The 16676-nt window shown below is 36.8% G+C and overlaps 1 protein-coding gene across 3 annotated transcripts in view; it reads left to right on the plus strand.

The window, feature by feature from the left end:
• The first annotated feature begins 4276 nt into the window (after positions 1-4276).
• Positions 4277-16676, plus strand: part of LOC149775926 (Na(+)/citrate cotransporter-like) — a 75922-nt gene continuing 63522 nt past the window's right edge. For 2 of the 3 annotated variants that reach the window (XM_089944229.1, XM_089944231.1), the window contains exon 1: positions 4278-4449. In XM_089944229.1, the coding sequence (XP_089800355.1) occupies positions 4318-4449 (132 nt within the window). In that variant the 5' untranslated portion in view covers positions 4278-4317. Of the gene's footprint in view, positions 4450-16676 lie in introns of all 3 variants that reach the window. The other variant, XM_089944230.1, reaches the window with a different exon arrangement.

Consider the following 16676-nt stretch of genomic DNA (forward strand, 5'->3'; position numbering starts at 1 on the left):
TTATACTGGTACCGTTGATCAGGTTTTATGAAGTGTAAATATTACTGAAATACATTCGCTGCAATATGAAAGTTCGATATGCTGGTATGGATATAGTTTTCTTCCGATCAATTCAGCAGTTTCTTATTATAAGAAGTTGACCGTTAAATGCATTCGTACCTGCATGGTTCATTCCAGAAGGATTTGTTTAAAATATGGTTTACACGTATTTTGGTATATGCTGTACGCAATAGAATACAACGATATATGCACATCTTCAATTATGTAGTTCCCCTCTCTCCCAATTCCAGTTTTCAAATTATGAGAAGATCCTCGGAGTTCTGTCAAGACCGCACTTCGTATTAATGATTACAAAAATGTTGAAATCTCTGAGGCCGTTGGTTCAAATATTACAAAGAACTTGGCGCAATTTACGTAATCCGGAACTATACCAACGACACCAAATCCAAATCATCGCAAGTCTACACTGGAAGAGTAAAACCAGTCAATGCTGTCAATTGATCCATTTTCAATAAATAACATTGTATATTCATTATACATTTTGTTTGCAAAGAAATGATGATTCGACATGCCAAAACTGGCAATCGATAATAACAACTCATATAAATATGTATATCAAGGCATTTATACAACCGAATTAGAACCGGAATAATACCTCTCATGTGGATTATTATGTTTTCTGAGGAAGTTACTTGCTATATTTAGATCACTGGTTCCCAAACTTTTTAGAGCCAACGCCCCTTTGGCTCAAGAAACGGGGACCCCCAACGCCCCCATCTACATCTATTCCTATATTATATGATGTAACGTTTCATTTTAATTTAATCACATAGGCCTATTAGTATAGTCACATAGTGGTTATGAGGACAAGTAAGGAATGACATAACTAATATACCGGGAAAATGAATGATTAACTGTTTTTAAACTCTGAGGAGTAACACAATTATTCCAAATCAAATTTTAAAAACATATTGTTTTAATAATCATGAATTCTAATTGAAAGTCGGAAAGTAATGTAAGAAGCTACAAGAGATTATATATTATACTTGATTCCTGGAACCCAAGTACTTAATCAATTCTTCATCTTAAGTTCCTAACAGTTCAGTAGTTGTTTAATGTGACGGATGGGCTTGATGACGTGAGATTATTGCCCCAATGTCCGGTTTAAAGTCACTTAACCCGCGTCGCAAATCACCAGAGTTAACAATTTGGAGTCGATTTCTTTGCTTGGATAGAAGGTGGGCGACCACACTAAAGCCACGTTCTGCCAGATACGATGATGGAAATGCAACAAGAAGCTTCTTAACCACAGACCATAACGCTGGAAAGCGGGTGGAAATGTCCTTCTGTAACCAAAACTCTTGGTACGATTTCTTACACTTAAAGTTTGATTTCAGCTCAATGTCATTTTGTAGCTCAATTACTTCTTCCTCCATTACTCCAACTTGCTCAATATCTGAGAATGGATTTATCACCCAATCTGGAATTTCCAATGATAGAAGATCCTGATATCGCTCAGACATATCTTTATTCAGCATATCCAAATGATCGCAATACACACGCAGATCATAATCTTGTATTTCTCCTTTATCTTTCAGCTCAGACAGGGTTGGAAATTGATATAGGTCCCGACGGCCCATATTGCGCTGGAATAGAAGTAACTTTGACATAAACGTAGAGATAACAGACTTGGCTTTAATAAGAGTCACCTCATTTCCTTGCAACTGCAGATTAATCTCATTGAATTTTGAAAATATTTCTGTTAAATAAGCAACATCGTGCTTAATTTTTTGAGTTCCACACTGAGACAGGGTTCCCGGTCTTGAAAAAACTCCACAACAGTCTCAAAAAGGTCGTAAAAGCGCCTCAGGCAGTTGCCTTTGGAGAGCCAACGAACTTCAGTATGAAATAACAAACATTTAAAATCTTCATCATTTTCAACACAGAGTTGTGGAATAGTCGATCTTTGAGAGCGTGACCTTTAATCTTATTCACTGCAGTAATCACAGTTTGTAATTACTTGTGCAGGCGATCACTAAGGTTTTTTGCAACCAGATGCTGGCGATGAATGACACAATGAATAGAAAATAAATTTGGCACCTTTGTTTTCAGGAAAGCAAGAAACCTACGGTGGCGTCCAGTCATCGATGGTGCTCCGTCAGTTGCACAACCAAGTATATTTGTCAGTGGAATTCCCTTTTCTGTGAAGAATTTATCAACAACTTGATATATTGACTCCCCTTTAGTGTCTGCTTCCAGCTCCCTTGCAAATAACAATTTATGAGCCAAACTTTCATCTTTAATAAAGCGCACATAAGCTAGAAGCAGAGATTCATTCCCTGACATACACTGAAAAGAGAGACAGGTAGGCATAACAGGATTGCGAAAAATAATAAGTATTGTGAAGTATGCCGGAAAAATAATGTTTAATGGTGGAAGAAAGGTTGCGTTTTCACAGTGTTTGTCCAGCTCTTGATATTTAAAGAAAGAAAAACGTTAATTAAGTTTATGATCTCTATCCATCTGAAAATATATATTTTTTGTACCCCTCACGAGTCATAGTAATTTAGGAATTATACGAATCATTCTTCCTATATCAATGCAGCTTTGCGTTGTAGACAATCTTTGATACCTCAGACGAATGGTAAATATTATACTTAGGGGTATTGAGAACTTTAAATTCTTTTGCACCTATTATAGGACGTTATGTATGTATGTATGTATGTATACTCATGATGAACACCATACATTATTACTCACATTATATTTACTTGTACTGTATTTTGTAATATGGGCCGGTGTGATTATTATTATTCAGTACTAAGAAAAATATGTATCTGATTATTATTTAAAAATCAATACATACCTGCCTAAATTGTACCGCTCCGATGGCCTAGTGTTTAGAGCGTCCGCCTCGGATGCGTGAGGTCGCGGATTCGATACCTGGCCGAGTCATAACAAAGACTTACAAAAACGGCTGCCTCGCTTGGCGCTCAGCGTTAAGAGGTTAGTGTTATAAATGGTCGGCCTGGTGTCGGGATAATGTGACTGGGTGGGACATCATGCTACATGTCTGCGGCGTGATGCCCCAGTGCTAGACATTACTATAAACTGTCACACTGCAGACATCGTAGAGATATGACTGAAACATTGTTAAAGCTACGATAAAAATCCAAATCACACACCCCCCCCCCTAAATTACCTTTGAGGATACAAGTCAAGATTTCTTCCGAGTTCACAGTATACACGGTCTTCATAAGTGGATAGTTATACATGTAGCTGATGGAAACACCATGGTTTGCTGCACAATTCAAATTTGAAACACACACACAACGCAAAACTGGGTTGTGTACGTTAGAAATTAAGTCCTTGATCATGCATTGTTCAGTTCACCGTTAATGCCTGGTGTCGGGATAATGTACACATTCTTCTGAATAACGATCTGATCTATGTCAGGTATGTCAATAAATCTATATACCGATTTTAACTAGGAGCAAGGTAATCTATATCGTCAATGTAATCAACGGTAAACGCTCGTGATGAAGTAAAATCGAAGCAAATGTGACATTTGTACGGAGAGTATACATTCTAAAATTCAGGTTTGCATCAAAATTCCAATTCCCAAGTTTGAAGGATTAATTAATTCATTATAAAAGTTTGATGAATGGATAAATCATCAGATCGACGTAAACGCCAATTATATTTTGAACACATACGGTGTGTGTCATTTGCAGTTGGTATCAAGCCTGATCAAACGTTTGTTAACACGATTCTTTTAATGAGGCACGTGTGTGCATATGCATATGTTTACTGAATGGTAAACGAAATAATGCGTACATACATGACTGTATTACCGAGAACTTATTTGTACCTTTTCTATAATACCAACAGCGGTTTCCATTTAAACGTAAATAAGAGATTAGGTTTATCAAATACCTAAATTATCTCAACCAGTAAATTGTTTGCAAGCACGCATACACGAAGTCTCTCTCTCTCTCTCGCGCGCGCATCCATGTTCAACTCAACAACCTAATCTCTGGGCAAATGTTACAGATCTACGTGTTTTCATGCCATTTGAAAAAAAATAAAACAAACAATATGATGATCGTTATAGATGACACTATTATATTCAAGTTCCTATTTGTAAGTAAAGTGTGGTTTGTATGAAAACTGACCGAAACGTACACAAGGGCACTATGACGAAAGAACATCTGTAAATAAACATCTGTAAAAGGTTAGACTTGATCACATGATGTAAACACTCGTATTGCTGAATTACATGTGCAACCAAAGGCATTCATTGTTGGTTCTATATCAATGCCGCACAGTACAAGAATAAGCGTGAGGTTCCGAAGTTGTTCTAGATCCCTATGGCACTGGAAGGACCCTCTCATTGTGGTACTTTTACCTCTGCTTCTCCTTCCATTACCACTGGTTGATGACTCAAAGGTTAGTGTTTCGTATATTTATATACAAAGAAAAAGTGTTAAGGCCGTGCTTAGATGTCTGTCTATTTGTGTGGCATGTTTCTAGCAAGGGACCGACCTTGTAGTTTTTGTGACGGGGGGGGGGGGGGGAAGGTGTGTGTAATGCTTTTTGTATTAAAAAAAATCAAACGAATATGGCACCCTAAACAGCTAGAAAAAGAAATGTTGCTCCGCCCTGTAGAAAAATGAAGTATTTAGATCCATTACATTAGTGGGGAAATAATTGTCTTACGTTGAAAAAAAAAGAAATATCCCTAGTTCGAAAGCAAATTAAACGTCGTACCCTTCGTAGAGTTGGCAAAATGCCAGATACAGCCTATGAACAGCTGCAGTGACTGACTTCCTGTTGTGCTGTAAGACGCCAAAAAATTCACTTAATATTTATCATCAATTTGCGAAACATTTATGCTAAATAAGTATTGAAGTCTGTCGCATATTTACAAGATTTCATTTTGTGTGTAAATGATATACCGTTGACTTCTTAAAATATTGGCACAATCATTACACTCAAATTATTTTGGACAACCAAAGATAGAGGTCAATAATTGTTTTATGGTAACAACAAAATGTAACCAAATTTTTATATAAAAAAAATCTTACTTTGATGGCCTTTTCAAAATTCATACAAATGATATTGATCTGTCAACAAATATGGCTGCCATTACCAAAATAGACATTTTAACAACTTCGTCTAAAAATTAAACATTCACCTTTCAATTATTGGACAAATAATGATAATAACTTGGATGAAGGTACAGATATAGAAAACCTTGAACTATTTATAAAATATAGAACCAACAGCATTCAGAGATTTCTTCAGAAAGCATCTTACTAATCCAGATCTTGCCTTTGTTAGATGTCATCCAGATGAGTGATCTCTGGCCCACTTGGGCCTCTAGTCAGTATACTGGTATTATGCCACTTCACCATTTTTTTAAAAGTACTGAAGGTGATTACTTACACTCAAATTATTTTGGAAAAAATAAAGTTAAGATGACAATGTTCCGCGTATTTGTTGTGGACATTTGTTCCAGTGATCTGACTGGCGTATATAACGTGAAGAAAAGAGTCTACGGACTTGATACTGTGATTACATGGGCAGACCTCACCAGTTTTCAGATTTTAACTACAATTGATTTGAACTTGGCCAGCATGATGGTCTATATTAGTCTTTACAATAAAGAGAACTACGCATTTAATATCTGGCACAAATTTAGGCAGATACTAATTACAATTTGTATTCACCGGATTTAGATGATATGTTTTTAGTTTGACAATTGTTGAGGAGTACGGAGAGAGAGAGAGAGAGAGAGAGAGAGATCAAACTGAAACTGAAGTCTGATATAGATTTTCGTACACAAGATTGTAATTAGTTAATTAAATTTCAGGCTCTGAAAACAAAATAATATCTACTTATTGGAATATCAACTTTGTTAAGATTAAAGGTTTTTGTTTTGAACGTTTGCCTGTGTTTTTTGTGACAACACTTGACTCACTACCTCTTATTTCGTTATGTTTGTTTTGTTTTGTTTATGCGCAATATAGCTAAGTCTAGCAAAGATAAATTTGTACATATTGTACGGGCAGAAATGTCCATGCGTCAGTCACCTACTGTTGAATTATTATTTTGCATTCTTATTAACAATTGGCTTCACATCGATTGTTAGCGAACTGACATTAAGGACTACTAAATGTTAGGATACAGCTGTAACATTCCATATGGAAAGCAAATCAAATGCTACACATAAACAATACAGACAACAATGTACAAGGTTTGATCATCTGGAAATAATAACCTATTATCGTAGTATAACTGTACACAATCAATGCATTCCAAGCGGCCGAGTGGTCCAAAGCGCTCGCCGGTACCGATTCCTGCCAACCCACCTCTGTGTACGTGGATTCGAGTCTCGGCTCGGCCAGTGTGGGCATGTAAGAAAGCTGCAACTAGCTTCCCGTGGGTCGGTGCTTTTTAACGGGATTTTCCCAGTTACTTTCTCCACCAGCTATACTGTCCGCTATATATAGCCTATCTTGCGCTGAGAAACACCAAAACAACATTGGTAAACCGAATGCACTGTAAGGCACAGTGTACATCCAATACATTCCTACACGTTGTCTAAATGTGCAATTACATTAATTAATGAATACAAGTGTAACACAGTGAGGTACAGGTATGGATTTATGTTTGATAAAACAAACCTCCTGCAACAGCTCAACACGCTGAATTTCTGTAAGATTCTGGCCTGAACATATACTTGAAATCTTCTCTATAAATACGATAATTTGTCTTTATTTAGACCATATCGGATATGTTTGAACACACGACATTATTGTAACATACATATACATCATATCTAACACTAATTTCATACTCCGGCATACGAAAATCACTTGCAACATATGAACGATTGATTGGTTCTAACAACTTCAAACATTTCCCTTCGTAAACCATCGATTTGGTAACTCGGCAGCCTATTGATTCAGGACCGATCCTAGGGCAAGGCTAACGAGGCAATCGCCTTTCGCTCAGCGCTTGCTGCCTTGGACCCCGCAAATCCTAGGGCAAGGCTAACGAGGCAGTCGCCTTTCGCTCAGCGCTTGCTGTCTTGGACCCCGCAAATCCTAGGCCAGTGCATGTATCGACTGACTATCTCTTTTCTCCTACGCCACCCGATTATGGTTTCATTCTGGTGCCCCAACATATTCCCACCATGATACACATTTTCTGTCGATTTTTGACACCTGTGCCAATTCTTGCAGAAATAATATTTCATTATTTGTTGTTTTGTTTTTCACGGTGAGGGTATGTGGAGGGGAGGGGAGTTTTTTCATATATGATCTTTTCTCCTTCAGAATATTATATATGTATATCCAAAAACACTGCTGATATTATTCGATGAATCTTTCCAGTTGTCTACGACTTGATTTATATTAATTAATATAAATATATTATTTTCTCTGAATGAACGTGTTGTTTGGTGTGTGTGTGTGTGTGTGTGTGTGTGTGTGTGTGTGTGTTTAACGTAGCTTTTAAAAAAAAAGTCAGTCATATCGCTACGATGTCTACATTGTGGTAGTTTATAGTGATGTCTAGCACTGGGGCATCATGCCGCAGACATGTAGCATCATATCCTACCTATTTATTATGGAAGGGGATTTATACGATGTATTTCCTATTCTTCATTGATGCATTATTGTAAATGGCTGCTTGCAAGTGCTACATTCATAATTCTAGTCATGAATGTTCTATTCTTCATTGTTGCAAGTTGTAAATGGCTGATTGAAAGTGCCTAGATCTATTTTCCTTCTGCATCCTTGTATCTTGTAATTTGCCAACTAGCAGCAGAGAGGGTGAACAGACCATAGAATTCCGACAAAATAAATAAAAACAAACAAATAAATCATCTCGTAGAAAGGTCCAGATTTTACAAATGAACTTTCCTTGAGATGTTTATTTTTGCAATGACCGATTGTGCTAATAAAACCTCAGTTTGAAATAGTAGCTGAAAAAAATAAAGTACTCTACGTGTTTATTTATTTCTTGTTTATTTTTTTGACGACCAACGTTGGTAGGTACCCTCTCTGCTGCTCCCCCTGTTACCCAAATATTTTATCAATACCCACACGATATCTTGTTCTTGGATCATGTAAATTTATTGTTATAAATCCATGCGGGGTAGCTTGCGCTCGTGAGAAGAAATTTTTGAATTTAATTATATCCATGTCACCACCACACCAGGTTTGATGAATATTTCGCAACGTGTGTGTGTCTACGCCATTAAACACAACTAAAATGTTGCAGTTGTCTCTGATCACTTTTGGTATTTGTGTATATCGTTGAGTAACATAGATCACGTCTGTATTTTTGTGTCTACCTCGGGAAAATATTCTGGCTGGATTTGATTGTTTATCTAGCATCACATCGTCGTATACAACTAAATTATTAATAAATCCGTCTATGGAATCTACGGATGGTGCTTCATCAATATCGGTTATAAACTCTATAACATCATTATCCTCATCCAGTAATCGCGCGTTTTCATTGAAATCTTTAAGTACATCATAACATCGTTGATCATCAACGGATGGTGCTACTAAATATAATTTATCCCATTTCAACCATCTCATTATCAGATTAAGTAATAATTGCGTCTTACCCGATCCAGATGGTCCTATGATAATCATTCTGATGGAGTTCGTTAGCGCAGGATGATGTTTAACAGGTTCTCGTTTTCTTGTCGCTGAGAAATCAATTATATCCATATATATTATAACATGAATTTATATTGTTTACGCTGTAAAGTTAAAACTCCAACTATTGATTTAGCTACAGTTACAACAAAAAATAAAAAAATAGCGTACGGTGGAAAATGTTCTATATGCGGTAGAAAGAAATTTTCGTTTTTACCTAATAAGCGCGGTGGTGATATTGCTAATTTGATGTCAAAGTTTCCAGGTGCTCCATGGGCTAAATACAGCGGGGAAAAACATCTACCAGGATATAATTATTGCGGTCCTGGTACCAGACTTGATATCAGGCTCGATGATCAAGATCAACCAAAACCAGGCGAGGAACCAATAAACGCTATAGATCGAGCTTGTCATGCTCATGATGTAGCTTATAAAAGTCAAAATCTACAAGATAGGCATATTGCAGATGTAAAATTAATTCATTCATTAAATTCTATAAAAAATAAAAATATTAGAGAATCATTAGCTAATTGGTTAGTAAGATCCTCGATGAAAGGTAAATTAGCGATTGGGGCTGGTAATTAATAATGGAATCAATTTATTATTCACCGAGAGGATACTGGAGAGGCAAAGCAGCAATTGGTAAACTTGCTGATGCAGCATCGGTTAAACATTCTACTGCTAAAACGTGGTTATCTAAACAAGCAATATGGCAAATTTATCTACCACGTCCTAAACACATTCAGTACTCGTATTTCGATGTCAGTGTTCCTAATGAAGTTCATCAAGCTGATATTCTGTTTTTACCGCATGATACTGTACGTGGAAAAACGTACAAATACGCGCTAACCGTAGTTGATGTTGCAAGTAGATATAAAGAAGCAGAGCCGCTATCGGCGAAAACATCATCTGAAGTAGCTGATGCGTTTGAACGAATTTATCAACGAGGTGGTCTACGATGGCCGCAGCTACTACAGGTTGATCCTGGTAAGGAATTTCTTGGTCCAGTATCATCGTTGATGAAACAACATAATACCAAAATACGACGAGGTCATACTGCAATTCACCGTGATCAAGCAATTGTTGAGCGATTTAATCGAACACTTGCTGAACGGTTATTTGGATATCAATACGCGAGGGAATTTATTCAGGATAAGAGATCTCGTGAATGGGTTGCAAGATTACCAATCGTGATAGCTGCATTAAATAATGAAATCACACGAACAACCAACATGAAACCCATTAGCGCGGTCACAAAAAAAATATACCAACACAACGGAAAGATGCTGGAAAACAAAAAATATTAGGTGATGTCACAGTCAGATATTTATATGAGCCTGGTGAACTTGAAGGTGGTAGCGCGAGAGCAACTGATCCTATTTGGAGTGTTACCACACACAAAATATCTACCGTGACAAGATCCACTGGAAGAAATGTAGGCGTTTCCAGACCTGCAATCTACAGATTAGATTCTGCTGCTCCTCAACGTGGATTTACACGTGAACAACTACAAATAATTCCCGCGGATACACAACTACCGCCGCGATCACTCCGGTGATTTCGATCACTTAACTAGCACCCAAGGCGCTTGCACCCCGACGTCGATTACACTCAAGACAGGTTAACATGGTATTTTCTCGTGTATGACCGCGACTATTATCTTTTCTATCTACGGTAAATTGTCTTGAATCATTACTCGAATATCGCCATAACATTATACAATTACAACTTGCGCAATGATTGTTCTGCTGCTGTTTTAACTCAATAATAAATTCAACATCAAGATCAAAGTCACGTTTATTTTTTTTGTCAGATTGTTTGTATCCGATTAATTTTTTTCTTATTATATCATCATCGATGATGTTAAATTTATCAACGATTTCAGGAATTATAATTCTACGTAATTGAGATATATTTCTGACCCTCGATACCGCTAAATAAACTAAATTTGACCACTCGATGCGATCGTCTATAATCCAGATTCGTGTATCAGAAATAGTTAATCCCTGAGACGAGTGGATTGTCATAGCGTATCCCAACACCCATGGAGATTTGTCAGCGCGTAATGCATCTTCGACCACACTGATATCAACGGCGACAATATCATTTAATACGAGAATCTGTTTCCTTGACTCTGTCAAGGGTCCTGGAATATCAACATTAATATTCTGTTTTCGTGTATCTGATGGTCTATAACACAACGGTACGGGTAGTTCTGAATATTGTTCTTTATGTAGCTGAAATAACTGTTGTTGTAAAGCGTCTCTGATTATTTTTCTACTTGCTACGATCAAATCGGTGGGTCTCCATGAGTTCAAAAAATCACTCATTGATGTCTCTGAGATCACTCCACGTAATATTTCGCACTGAATTTTGTTTGATTGTAATCTGATTAATTTTTTAAACTCTTTCAAATTTGCATCAAGAGCTCTATGATCATCATCTATTTCTTCGTAATAATCAACGAAATTTTTTAACCAGTCATGTGGAGATGGTCCAACAAAAGGCGGAGGTTGACCATGATCGCCACACATTATTATGGCGGTATTTTTCGTCAACAACCAATCAAGAAACGTTTTTAATGTATCTAATGACACCGTGCATATCTCATCCCAAATAATTATTTTAGGTATATATTTTTCCCCCATCCGTTGAGGAGTCCATGTATCCCCGCGCCATCGGAAGAAACTATGATACGTGCACGATTGTACCTGCCGCTGTTTCATCTCACGTGCAAGTCTATGTGTGGGTGTCAGCACGATTATATCTGAATTTCTAAAAACATTAATCGTTCGAGTTGTTTTGCCGCATCCACCAGGTCCATTGAGATATACTGTCTTATATCTGGTTATTGGATCACTCAACGATGGTGCCTTCGACATTTCTGATATTTTATTACCCTCACGATAAACATCTCTCACTGGAACATCTGCTGATTCTGCATAATTGTGTAATAGTTCCTTTTTTATTCTCCACGAACCCCATCGTTCATCATTACTTGTAAATTTCATAACAGATTCTAAATATTTACTTGAAATATAAAACGAATCTGTTGCGACTCTGACTGCGGTCTCAGGAAATCTATTAATCATCGATAATAAATTTATAGAAACATAAGCCAACATGGAAGATCTTAGATGAGTATATTGCGGGGATACGTCATTTATGTAACTAACGATCGTACCTAATTTTGTTCCGTCGGATAAATAAACACTCTCTCGATTTACAAATGTATTTTTCGCCGTTGTATCAGCGATTATAAAATCGTACTCGGCGTCATCTAGAATTAATCGTGCGTGATGTCTTTTATAATCATATGCACCACCTTGAGTAAATTTACCTATAATTTTTCTACCGAGATCTTTTGCGGTTTTGAGTTTAATCTCGAGAATTTTAGGAATATCATCTTCGGAAACATCCTTAAACTCGCTGATAACTTCAGAATCTGACATGGGCAACCAAACTTTGGTCTGTGCATGATATGATATAATTGCCTCACTGACCACCAACGATGTCAGTATCGCACAATCTAGCATATATCGCAACAAAACTATAGGTGCCCAACGTTTTTCACAAAAATGTCTGCCAAACCAAACATAACAAATCTTGTGAAGATTTTCGTTAAACTCGAACGACTCAATACAGGCGAATCCAGTCAGATCAAAATCAGGTAATGGTCCATTAATTGCCACTCGCGTCATCTCGTTTGTAGGGTGACCAAATCTTTCAAAGTACGTAGAACAATCTCCGTATCCCAGAAAACTTCCTGGATAACATGCAACCATATCAATCGAAATAACATCATTGTAATTGTATTTGGTATTCCATAATCCGCCATGTCCATATTCGACGCAACTTGCGCGTACGTCCTCGAGTAAATCAAATCGTGTTGGTTTCCATGAATTTCGTTCTCTGGCGAAATGAGCCGCAACAGATGGAACGGTAAAACAATTAGTTAGTAATTTGTCAGTATTTTCCGCGTGTTTGCACTGTAAAAACGTCGCAAGATTTTTCATCTCGTCATGGAGGGATTCTGTGCGATATATTTCACCGTTCGGTTTGACAAACTGATCAAATTCACCCTCCTCATTACTTTTGAATAACCATACCGATACAGGATCGGTTTTACTTATTTCGTTAATAAAATCAAACATATCTGTGGGGTAAAATCTAACAGTTCGATCACGTGGAAATATTGTTACTGCGTTAGTCCATGCGTGCGCGTTATGATCGATAATATTTATTGGAGCTCCCTTCGATTTATATTTCGACTGGTACAGTACTTCTCCCGTTATTGTTGCTACGGTTATTGGAAATTTTAATATTTTTCCTAACTCAGCAACATCTTTTATTGTAGCACCAGTATCCCTAACTGAATCAGCCCACGAGTTTATTTTTTCACGCCTTAAATCGGTTAATCCATTTCCACGCATCGCGTTTGTAAAGTGTTCTATTACTCGTTCAGCCACACAATTTAGCCTTGACAAGGTCAAGGATGATAATTTCATCGGCGCTAGTTTATCAACGTTGGGTTTTTTATTTATCTCATAAATTCCATAAATAACTGCTGTTACAGGATACGCTCGCTCATAATACGGTTTATCAATACCAGTCAATAGACCCGGTCTGGAATTTTTACTTAATATGATAGTTTTATTATTACCAAGGACAGGATCATATTTGTCACGGATAATCCAACTACCTGTTTCTGTTAGTACAATAAATTTTACTCTGAAGAAATATTTTTGATTGCCCTCGTATTCAGCGATGTAGTTAATGATAGTTGCCGCTCGCTTGTCGTTCATTGTGGCGTCCGTGACAAAGTCAGTGTCCTTGACTCCGTTAAGGCGTATAATCTTGAACGTTGACCATGTATGAGATGCACCATCCGTGTAAAATTCTTTCTTAGCGTCATGAATTTTCGAGATCAAACTTTTATTTTTCGGATCAACCAGATCTCGTACTGGCAAGTCAGAAGATAATCTGTCAAGGTTGAATTTATACTTAACAGGCCTAGTTTGGGATAATCTCTCAAACTCGTTCATATAATTAAAACAAATATTTAAATAAAGAAAATTATATATATATATATATACAATGTCCCAATGTAGATGGTTGATGATCGGCTCAGTAAATCGATGCAACAAATCCTGTAGAAAGGAATTTTGTTGGATGCACTCACAAAACATACGACGAGGAAGTCTAGGACCAATACCATGTCTACGGTGTGGTATTGGAGTACGTGGAAAGACAGAATTATGTGGAAAGTGTGGCGGGAAACGGTTCAGAGAGCTCAAAAGATATTATGACAAAAAAAATAATAGCGGTGAAAAGCTATAAAATCCGTGAAGGATTATATATCAAGATTTCAGACAAACAATGATTTAAACATATAATATTATTATAATGGAGCAAAATATATTTGTCCCACATCCTGTCATAACAAACTATGAATCAAATATTAATGGTATCATCAGACACCGCAAGTTAAAAAAACAAGTTGGTAATGTTTCTAATACTGGCTATCTTAGATTTGTAGTTGGAAAGAAAAATTATCATTGTCATCGTTTCACATACGAGTGTCACAAGGGTTTGATCAATGACGGTCTTGTTATTGATCATATTGATGGAAATCCTCAAAACAATAATTTATCCAACCTTCGTGTTGTCACTCGAAGCGTGAACTCTGCATGTGGTAATACAGGAAGATGTAAGACAATCGGAAAGAGGGCGGTAATTTCTACAAACATAGAAACCGGTGAAGAAATTATGTTTCAGTCTATGAACGCTGCTGCGACATATTTTGATATTGACTCGCGTGTGGTAAAATACGTCGCAGATAATATAACCAGATCTACTTTCTCGAAAAAATATAAACAGAAAATTACATTTCAGTATCAATAACTATCATCACCACATTATTAACTATCATCACCACATTATTAACTATCATCACCACATTATTAACTATCATCACCACATTGAATTAATTTTTTTAATTTATGTCACAGTAGGTCCTCCATACACTACTGAATTTTTGATTTAAGGGGAGATTACTTTGTAATATATAGTTTTCTTCGTAGATGGTTGGTTTTTTATGATCGTAATTAGTCAGTTTAACTAATTACATCGTATAGTGCCGACGAACCTAACTCATTAGACTCATAAGTATTATTTATGGTTTTTAAATATTTTCCCATCATACAAAAGATAATATTATTGATCCGTAGGAAGCTGTGTGTAAACAGAAACCGTTACTCATTGTAATTGACCTGCAGTTGTGTGTTCACTGAACTTACAATTCTGGAAAGTTCTTTGACTGGTGCATTAATGCTACTGTTATTATTGATTTTCGGTCTGCTACAAATACAGAAACTATTATTCAGAAACTGTTATAAATACAGAAACTGTTATAAATACAGAAACTGTTAAATACAGAAACTGTTATTATTCAGAAACTATTATAAATACAGAAACCGCTACAAATACAGAAACTGTTAAATACAGAAACCGTTATTATTCAGAAACTGTTATAAATACAGAAACTGTTAAATACAGAAACCGTTATTATTCAGAAACCGCTGTTTACTGTAAATATTGGTTCCTTAGCTATATAGCTAGCTATATATTAACTTCCGAAACATATGTTCGTAACAATGTTTGATAGCTCGATCAGTATGGTATTGGACTGTGGCGCTCGCGGTCCAGGATCGAATCCCCATGGCTGACAATTTGTCGGTGGTGCGCATAATTGCGATTTTTATAATAGTGGGGGGAACCGCAATAACCCCTCCGCTCAGCAAATTCACAAACCACAATATTGACTTGTGGTTGATACATATTTTCGTATCACCCACTGGATTAATTATTGTGGGTGTGATTTTGCTGAGCGTATATGTTTGTACTGTCCTTAGTTAAGTTATATGTTTGTACTTCATTCATAATCTGAGCTCGCTAATACACTCGATAGGGGCTCTTCATTCATTGTATATAACCATTTCATTGTATGTATATCCTCTAAACTTTGTAGATTGCGGTGGCAAGCTACGAGTTTAATGAGGACTGTGCTGTCCTTAGTTAGTGCCGTATTCATAATCTGAGCTCGCTAATACACTCGATAGGGGCTCTTCATTCATTGTATGTATATCCTCTAAGCTTGGTAGATTGCGGTGGCAAGCTACGAGTTTAATGAGGACTGTGCTGTCCTTAGTTAGTTATATGTTATGTGTATACCTCTAAACTTTGTAGATTGCGGTGGCAAGCTACGAGTTTATGAGGGTTGTGCCGTCCTCCCTCTTGGGCCTCTAGACCGTTGTTTGGCGGGCTAGGGGCTCTCGTAGAGGGAATAATTTGCCTAATGAACTTGGTAGATTGCGGTGGCAAGCTACAGGTTCTTGGCTGTGCTGTCCCTGAAACATCCCGACGAACTCGCTAATACACTCGATAGGTGTTCTAGGGATATTTTTTTTATTTTAAAGATTTATATATTATATAATGAACCATGAAAATATCAATGATGTAATTGTCGCTATTAAAAAATTAAAAAAAGATGGAATTAATATATCTGATGAACTTAATCCTGAAAAAATAGTTTCTGACTTTGAGATTTTACAAGAACGTAAAACCATGGGGACACACACACTATCATCTGAATACAGTCTCATGAAACGGATTCAATCGGCAATGTTTCAGTCGCTAGCTACCGTAGAAGATGATCATGTGAAGGAGTTCGTTCCTCTTTCTACCGCCGTAGAAAGAATTAAGTCGTTATTATCCCACGAGTATGAGGCAAAGAAAACGATTAGTACTCGCATAAGACTATTAAGAAAAATAATGTTAGATCGTGAAACGATCCAGAGTAACTTCGTTACTGGTGAAACGATCCAGAGTAACTTCGTTACTGATGAAACGATCCAGCGTAGTAATTTTGAAGATGACTGAGATCTTATTATTTCTGAATTTGATGGGTTAGTAATTTGTTTTTTTTTTTACTGA

This window comes from Sinohyriopsis cumingii, chromosome 19 (genome assembly GCF_028554795.1).
Source record: "Sinohyriopsis cumingii isolate HCF-2022 chromosome 19, ASM2855479v2, whole genome shotgun sequence".
NCBI lineage: Eukaryota > Metazoa > Mollusca > Bivalvia > Unionida > Unionidae > Sinohyriopsis > Sinohyriopsis cumingii.